The following is a 9382-nucleotide window of genomic DNA, read 5'->3' as shown; positions in this document are numbered from 1 at the left end:
AGTTGAATAAATTTATTCTTTTTTAATACGAAAAGCGGCCCGTTTGACCAAAAAGGTCAAAGTGAACTGGAAAATTCCAAGTTGGGTTGTTGTATTCAAAAGTTTAATCATAACTTTTACTATTTGTGATCCACAAACTCCATACATCACTTATAAAAGCTTAATGTTACACAATCTCATTCACAATAACTTTTACTCTTCTATTCTTAGGTATGTATATGTATATATCTTCTTAACTCTTTGGTTTTTGAGTGATATTCATTTTGGCCCGAAAGAATTTATGATATCTTGAATTTCTAATAACATTTGATGAAATACAGGTGAACTAAGGAAACATGGATGCAAAAACATTTGCTTCCTCGGATAGTCAAAGACAGAATGTGCCTTACATTCACAAGGTTGGGATTCCACCAAAACAAGATTTACTGAAAGAATTCAAAACTACCGTGAAAGAAACACTTTTTTCAGATGACCCGTTACGCCCGTTTAAAGACCAACCGAAATCTAGACAGTTAATGCTTGTGCTTCAAGCAATATTCCCAATTCTTGACTGGGGCAGAAGTTATAATCTTAAAAAGTTTAGAGGTGATCTTATTTCCGGGCTCACCATTGCAAGTCTTTGTATTCCTCAGGTACTTACAACATTTTCCAACTTCTACATTTTTTAAATTATCAGTGTGCCAAATACGCGCACAAAAGTTTTATTAGCTCAAACATGATCTAATTTTTATAATAAAATGATTTTAGAGGTTTTATGTACTCAAAATCACTTTCCAATTTCAGCATGTTCCCTTGTAAGCTTTTTTTTAGTAAATTACGGATTTTGTCTTTTTAAATATATATAAAGAATGAAATCTCTAATTTATTTATTTTTAAATAAATAAATATATTTTAACTGTTTTGAGATAAAAACATAACCAGAATCAACCCATTAACACGTGTATCCGTTACAGGACATTGGATACTCAAAACTTGCAAATTTGTCCCCTCAGTACGGACTATGTAAGCTTTATCTTAATACTTATTAGATTGATTTGCGTAAAGTTTAATGCAATTTATTAACAGTGAATTTGTTTATTATTTCCTTTGTAGATTCGAGCTTTGTGCCTCCTTTGATTTATGCATTTATGGGTAGCTCACGCGATATAGCCATAGGGCCTGTTGCAGTTGTGTCCCTTTTGTTGGGGACACTTCTTCAAAATGAATTCGACCCGACGAATAATCCACATGAGTATCGTAGGCTTGCGTTTACAGCTACCTTTTTCGCAGGAATTACCCAAGCTTCCCTTGGATTCCTTAGGTAAATCAATGATTTTAGAGCTCATATTGGAAAAGATGGGTCATATTCCAAACGGGTTGGGGTTGAAACGGGTCGTTTTTACTACTGGTTGAATGGATTTTTCTGCCAAATAAAAGGGTTGGGTTGTAATCAATAGTAATCTATTTTATAAGGGTAACTGTTTTCGTCCTTTATGCGTGGATAGCTTGCAGATCGTATCCTTTAACTTCAATAAATACAAAAACGTCTTTGTAGTTCATATGTTGCCGCATTTCGTCTTTTCCACCAACTGGTGTTAACATTCTGTTAGCTCTTTAAAAATGATCATTTTCCTTTACAACTGAAAAACAAAATGTGTAATTTTTTTAATAATCTACTATTAAGGGTAAGTTACAACTTTTGTCCCTTACGTATGGGTAACTTGCTTATCGTGTGCTTTAACTTCAGTAAGTACAAAAACGTCCCTGAAGTTCGTATGTTGTCACACTTTTCCTCCATCCCAGTTTCCACTAACTGGTGTTAACTTCTTATGTTAGCTTTTTTAAAATGACCATTTTGTCCTAACAACTAAAAAGTCAAAATGTGTATTTTTCACAATCTTGCCTGTTCAATGCATTTGACCCGTTTCTCTTTCAGCTATGGTTTTTTTTTTTTTTTTTTCATTTGACCCATTGGCCTTTTATAAGAAACGGGTTGAAATTGCCACCAATATGTTAAGTGGTGTAGTTTACCTATTTATTATTTTTTTTTCTTTTTGTTTGCAGGCTGGGCTTTTTAATCGACTTTCTGTCACATGCTGCGGTTGTGGGGTTTATGGGGGGAGCTGCAATAACCATAGCACTTCAACAACTAAAGGGCTTTCTTGGAATTAAACATTTTACAAAGAACACTGATATTATTTCTGTTATGAAGTCAGTCTTTGGGTCTGTTCATCATGGGGTGAGTTTTGTCTTTCACATCACAGGTTCACAACACACTTTATGAAGCCTATATTAATAATAATAAATTTTTCTTGTAATTATTGCAGTGGAATTGGGAAACTATAGTGATTGGAGCAAGTTTTTTATTTGTTCTACTCGCTGCCAAGTACCTTGTAAGCATTCATGAGTTCTAGATACTTGAGGTGGCAAAATGGGCGGGCCGGGTTGACAGGTCAAACGGGCTCAGTTGACTAAAAACACTTTCATCCGAAATTTTAAAATGTTGTTACAAAGATATGTTTATTTTAATTTTAGAAAAAAATGATTTTTTGGAATAAAATATTATAGGACAGTAGGAGGTTTTATGCATTAAAAATACGGTTTCAGTGATGGTTGACCGTGCAACCCCGTTTTACTAGTTTTGTGTTTAGATAATTCTTTTGGTTTTATTCTTTAGAGATAAAGGGCAACCGAATGAATATGAATGGAGCATATTCGTGTTCGTTCGTTCGTTCAAACTTTAACCGAACCAACGATTGAACAAGAACCAATTAACTAACATGGTTTTCTTGTTCGTGTTTGTTTATGTTCGTTCGTTAATGGTATAAATGAACGATTCACAAACATAACTGAACATAAATGAACAAACATAAATGAGCTAGAACTAGTTGAAAGTAAAATGAAGAACAATGTGTTGAGATTAAAAGGTTACTAAAAGTAGGCTAAGTTGTAATGGCCCAAAAAACTTTAAATGAATATATTAGCGAATACAAACGAACTAACTAAAACAAACGAACTTAAACAAACTTGAGCGAACGGACATAAATTAACATGAACAAATAAATATAAATGAACGAACGTAAACAAGCGTTCACAAACATAAATGAACGAACGAGAAGTGTTCGCAGTCATTCGTTTAACTAAACGAACAAAGTTTCTAATGTAATGTGAAAACACAGGGGAGGAAAAATAAGAAGCTATTTTGGGTGTCTGCAATCGCTCCATTAGTATCGGTTGTCTTGTCTACTTTTTTCGTTTATATCTCCCATGCGGATAAACATGGCGTTGCAATTGTAAGTGCTTCCTTTTGTGTTTATAAATTTATTCTGCAATAACGTTCTTTTATGATAAAAAAATTATTTATGTTTTTTCACAGGTGAAACATATAGAGAAAGGAATAAACCCTTCATCTGTGAAAGAGATTTATTTTTCAGGTGACAATCTTCTAAAAGGGATTCGAATCGGTATCGTGGCCGGTATGATAGCATTAACGGTAGGTCCATTTTTATTACAAAGTATAAATCTTTTAACTTCTTTAGTAAAGTGATTTAATTTATTGTGAGCTTCTCATTTCAAGACTGCTTTTGACCCATTTTGGTTTTACCTAACTTTTGTAAGATTTTACCATTTTACATGTTAGCTCCATATTTTGACCCCTTTGAGCTGATATATCAGGAAGCTGTTGCAATTGGAAGAACCTTTGCTTCAATGAAGGATTATCAAGTAGATGGTAACAAAGAAATGATAGCATTGGGTACGATGAACATTGTCGGCTCAATGACATCATGCTATGTCGCGACAGGTAAAGATTATTTCTAAAATAACGCGGTAAATACTCAATAATGAACCTATTACTTATATATAACTATTTTTTTATTCTTTGCAGGCTCATTTTCGCGTTCGGCTGTGAATTTTATGGCGGGCTGTCAAACAGCAGTGTCTAACATAGTGATGTCATTAGTGGTTTTCTTAACTTTGAAATTCTTGACACCACTTTTTGAGTACACTCCAAATGCAATCCTGGCATCAATTATTATATCGGCTGTGAGCGGGTTGATTGACTATGAAGCAGCGATTTTGATATGGAAAATTGACAAATTTGATTTTGTTGCTTGTATGGGAGCATTTTTTGGTGTTGTTTTTGCATCCGTTGAGATCGGTCTTTTAATTGCGGTAAGAGTTAAAAAATCTTTTAAGTTCTGACATAACATGATAATAATCAGGTTTGGGTTTCCATGTAAAATCTGTTTGATAAGCGGGATGTGTTCGGGTTAATCAAACAGGTCGACCCATCAACCTGCTTAATCAAACAGGTTAACAACCAGTCAACCTGTTTTGTTAAATGGGTCGACCTGTCAACTCTTTCATTAAAAGGGTCGACCCCCAACCCGTTTCATTAAACAAGTCGGCCCGTCAACCCATTTACAATCGGTCTAACCCATTATTACAAGTTTACAACCCTCCAACCCGCTAGTACGTTTACAACTTGATTACAACCCGCCAACACGTCAAACCATTTGACTTAATTAGTTAAATGGGTTAAACTGTTAAAAAAAAAAAGATAAATGGGTTAAACGGGTGGGCCGCCTTCGGGTCACAATTTTCAGTGTATCCGTGCTTTGACAATAACAAATATACAGGTCATGTTCAGGTTCAATGATTTAGCTTGCCAACCTGACACAATTGACACCACTGCTTTTAAAATGTTTATGTTCATAAATTTGATGTTTTTTTTTCTATATTTAGGTCTCAATATCTTTCGCCAAAATCCTTCTTCAAGTTACAAGACCAAGAACCGCTATTTTGGGACGAGTACCCATGACTAGTGTTTACAGAAACATACAACAATATCCCGAAGCAACTAAAGTCCCCGGTGTTTTAATCGTTAGAGTTGATTCTGCTATTTATTTCTCTAACTCTAACTACATTAAAGAAAGGTAACAATCTTTCCTTAAAAACATGAATCCTATGTTGTCGATCGATAAAATTAAAAACACATTCCCTTTCTACAGAATACTACGATGGTTGACCGAGGAAGAAGAAAATCTAAAAACATCATACCAACAAAAAGTTCAATTCTTGATCATCGAAATGTCACGTAGATATTTTCATTTTTTTTTTTACATTTTTGTGCCACTCGTGGATCCATCAATATCCTGCTAACCAATGGAAGCTGAATATGAACATGCAGCTGTTACAGCCATAGATACTAGTGGAATACATGCACTTGAAGAGTTGTACAAGAGTTTGGCTAAGAGAGATGTGCAGGTTAGGAAACGTTTCTTTGGAAATTACGGTTTTGCCCTTTTTACGTGTGATATGTGATTAATGTGTTAAATTTTGTTTGACAGCTTGTTCTTGCAAACCCTGGTAGATTGGTGATAGATAAGCTATATGCATCTGGTTTTCCTGATTTGATTGGTGAAAACAAGATTTTTCTGACGGTTGCGGACGCTGTTCTCACTTGTTCACCCAAGATTGTTGAACAAGTATGATCTGGTTAAAATTAGTATAGTTTTAGATACAAACTTGAGTAACCCATATCCATATATATATTATAGGGGCAAATATATGCATGATTATAAGTTAAAAATGACAATAATATGGAAAAAGAGAGGATTTGTAGTAAAAAAAAATCAAAGAAAGCATGGAAGAGAGATGTAATGTAATGAACCAATGACTGAATTTGAATGAAGATTTCATGTTTTATTTGGTAGGGTTTTATTGTATTTTTTTTTTCTTATTGGTATTTGGCTATTTGATTGATCATGTGTACCTTTTGGTAACCATGAAAACCCATTATCGGAGGCTCATAAGTCGAACATGAGACCACTGTCCGCTGCTATAGGCGAATTTTCTTACCGTTAGTACTTTTTCAAGGGTAAATGGTAAACCATAAAAGAATTATAACTAATAACCTTTAAAAGTGAAAATGGTTGTTCTAATATTCTAAAAAACTTTATTTAACCAGTAACTTGGATCAAATAATAAAAAACACTCTTAAAAAAATATTTAAAGAATTCGGGATCGTTGATCATATCAATTTAGTAGTTGAAACTGACGTGGTTTCAGTATTGCACTTGATAGGTTTGGTCAACAATGCGACTTTTGTCGAAAAAGTTTATTTTTGTGCAACAGGACCATTAAGGTTTTCAACTTCTCAATCACATTCAAAGCGTTAACTCTGTTAATTTTTGTCAGTAAGTAAAGGAAAGATGATGATGGTGATGATGATGTTGCTTCGTTCTGGCCTCTATTTATTTGTTTTAGCCCTCATTTATGTGTTTTGGCTTCTATTTTGCATTTGGTCTCCATTTATTCATTTTGGTTTGCATTTGTGCATTTTTGCCTCCATTTATGCATTTTGGCATCTATTTCATTGTTTTGACTTTCATTTCTTCAATTGTCTTCCATTTATGCTTTTTGACTTCCATTTATGAGTTTTGGGTTTCATTTTTCTTTGCTTTGGTGTCACACCCTAACCTAAGGCGGAAATGTCGGGACGTGAGCTGATTGTTCACACTTCAAAGGTACTATCATAAAATACAATGACAATATCTATTAAGTTAATTATTTCATAAAAAGTGCGCACAATATCAAACATGATAAAATATTCCAAACAAATAAAAATAATCCCAATCAAAAACTTAAATATAATTTGTCTTCATTAAACCCTAAGGTCTTTTCTAGGTGTTCATCACTTCAATCTTCAAGTCAAACGAAAACCTGCATATGCGTAGAAAATACAATAGAGTTTGTCAACATAAAGTTAATTGAGATTATCACCAGTTTTGCAATGATATAATATTAATATAATAAATAAGCAGAGCGTAATAAATTGCGGTAAATAAATCAAATCATGAGCACGTAATGAGTCATTAGACCATTGCCATGTGAGCGGGCGTTGGTCACTGTGACAGTCGTATGATCATACTATAAATGAGAATATGATGGACCTCTCCGAATGCGTTAAAGTACCAAATAAGCATGCAACAAGTATATTTGATAGATCACACACAATTACACGTTTACTATTTTGAGATATATAGATAATACGAAATACGGATAATACGCATATGTCCACAAAACTTGTGAAAATTCAGTAAAATAGGGGAATGATAAAACTCACCTTAAATCGAAGGCAAGTGAATAATAATAATAATAATAATAATAATAATAATAAGAATAATGATAAACGAGTTAAGAATTAAATGGATCGTCTTCTAATGCATCAAATGAAATAAACCAACTGAACCTAAAACTTTGAGATAAGAAAATATGAGAAAAACCGAACTCATTGCCGCTGGAATCGATCCAAACAGACGTCTAGAACTCTGGTTATGTTAAATTAGACATTTAAGTGAGTCGGTACCAACCAGAATCCGAGCAGTGAGTCAGAAGTCAGGTTTTGGTCAGTAGTCTTAAAATTTCGTTACGAGAATAAAAGTCTTCTGGACGGAACGTCGGTTCTGACCAGAAGTATGAGAAAACGAGTAGTGAAACTTGTTGACCATTATGCCCTTTAATGGGTTTTAAACGAATTGACCAGTCAACACCCTTCAACCATAGAAATTTATTGAAGGTTATTGACTAGGGAATATTTATGAATGATTTTACAATTTAAACTTACCCGGAAAGTGAAAGAATCAACTGAAAAGTGAAGTCAACAATCAATACGGTAGCAAAGTCAAACAATAAAGCTTATATCTTCAAACAATAAAACAAAAACGAGCAAGATGATGATGGTCAAAAGCAAGTGACGGCTGGGAATGCTTAACTAGGGTTTAGGGAAAGTTTGTGGCAGATGATATATGTGTTGTTTATATAATATGTGCAAAAACGAACCAATTTTGGTTTGATTGCTCGTTTAAGAAATCGAATAAGCATTTAATGACCAAATCAATATAATGAGCAGCAAAATTTGTTTTTGGACAAGGGGTAATGAACATAGACATGTACTTAGGCTATATTACTTTTCTTAAGGCTTAATTTACTCGATTTAGTCCAAAAATAAGCGATTTATATGCTAAAAATGAACTAGGAAAGTGTATTGTCACACCCCGACTTAGGGCCTGGGTGCAACGCCCGTTAGTTGGTATCCGGTTTTGAAAATATATCAGAGTTGCGGGTTATTAGCAGAAGTCTTTAAAATTTTAATATTTATTTATATAAAATAATGAGTTTAATTACCCATTTCAATATTTGACAAAATATGAGCTGAAGCCTTTTAATTAAATATTCATTTATAAAATGTCGGGTCAGAATACCCGTTTTGTTATTTCAATACCTGTTATTTCAAAATATGATTCTTTACAATATTTAACTAGAATATCTGAGCCATCAGATCACCTCTAATGACCATGTCTCCAATCTTCTATCAGTTCCTGTCTGTCAATTCTAATCTTTATAGTCCCCTGAAACGTGGGGAAAAATACGTCAGCACCCAGCCGGTGAATGACGCTGACTCAATAATACCAGTGTGTAAATAATAACAATACCTTTGTGACAATACTCATTAGGCACCCAACTCAATTGGGTTACAATTACCCTAAGTACATGTACAATTAATCATATACACAATATCATTTCTTTGATCAGTCCCGTAGACTACCAGAGGCATGTTTGATGATATGCATGCCCTCGGGGAAATCCGAGTCACCATGTATGTATGGATCCAAACATATGTATACTCTTAATTTGAGTATGCCCGTTTCTCATTATTGTAGCACAAAGTTTTAAGGATTCGTAAATCCTATGTAAACAGTTCAGACTCTAATGATATGCTATCTTGGATTAGATCTGTCAAATCAATTCCATCTCTTGATCTTTATTATTTGTTTTCCTTACGTCATAACAGTACCTTTGTACTTTTGAGCAATCATATTTGATATACAATCATGTCTCTTAAACATTCTCAAGTTCCTTTGACTTTTTGATCAATCTTTATTGATCATTCTTTCAACAGCATTTCCCAAAGATTTCTTTTCAATGATATGCTATCTTTGTATATTTTGATATCTCGTAATATCAGTGATATTCAGAAGCTTGTTCCCTCAGTATACTATTAACCTAACAGGCTTGCATAAATATCTAGATGGTGTTTCTTGGTTTAATCATCAGACTTTAAGTCTGTTTCAGTTTAGCAAATTCATGGCAGCAGACTCGTGGTCTGATCAGCAGATTTTTAAGCTTAATTTTATTTCAGCAGACTCACAGTCTGATCAGCAAACTTTTATGTTTGATTTAATTCAGCAGACTCTTGGTCTGATCAGCAGACTTTAAGTCTGATTTGGTTCAGCAGACTCTTAGGTTTCACTTAACCTTAATAGAGTTTTATAGTAATTTTATATTATATTTACATATGATGTTTAATATGGCACGCCTTGGCCTAATAGAGATAATT

The 9382-nt window shown here is 33.7% G+C and overlaps 1 protein-coding gene across 1 annotated transcript; it reads left to right on the top strand.

Moving 5' to 3' along the window:
* The first annotated feature begins 288 nt into the window (after positions 1–288).
* Positions 289–5474, top strand: LOC143597941 (sulfate transporter 1.2-like). The gene is made up of 13 exons (XM_077076305.1): positions 289–632; positions 954–1002; positions 1093–1300; positions 2044–2218; positions 2307–2372; positions 3159–3272; positions 3356–3472; positions 3655–3781; positions 3866–4152; positions 4726–4916; positions 4992–5077; positions 5171–5247; positions 5331–5474. Exons 1-13 carry the CDS (start codon positions 336–338, stop codon positions 5472–5474), a joined length of 1938 nt encoding a protein of 645 aa, XP_076932420.1. The 5' UTR covers positions 289–335.
* Positions 5475–9382: the final 3908 nt, after the last annotated feature.

Source organism: Bidens hawaiensis, unplaced genomic scaffold (assembly GCF_021521415.1).
Source record: "Bidens hawaiensis isolate Kalapana, Puna unplaced genomic scaffold, B.hawaiensis_p1.1 tig00049260_1, whole genome shotgun sequence".
In the NCBI taxonomy this organism is placed as follows: Eukaryota; Viridiplantae; Streptophyta; class Magnoliopsida; order Asterales; family Asteraceae; genus Bidens; species Bidens hawaiensis.
The sequence above is the reverse complement of the archived record's forward strand: the minus strand, read 5'-3'. Positions and strand labels throughout refer to the sequence as shown.

Excerpts from the sequence above, each read along its gene's own strand:
- LOC143597941 (XM_077076305.1), top strand. The coding sequence starts at position 336 with ATGGATGCAAAAACATTTGCTTCCTCGGATAGTCAAAGACAGAATGTG. Across the intron at positions 633-953 it reads CAAGTCTTTGTATTCCTCAG|GACATTGGATACTCAAAACT; the intron begins GTACTTACAACA and ends TATCCGTTACAG. Across the intron at positions 1,301-2,043 it reads GCTTCCCTTGGATTCCTTAG|GCTGGGCTTTTTAATCGACT; the intron begins GTAAATCAATGA and ends TTTTGTTTGCAG.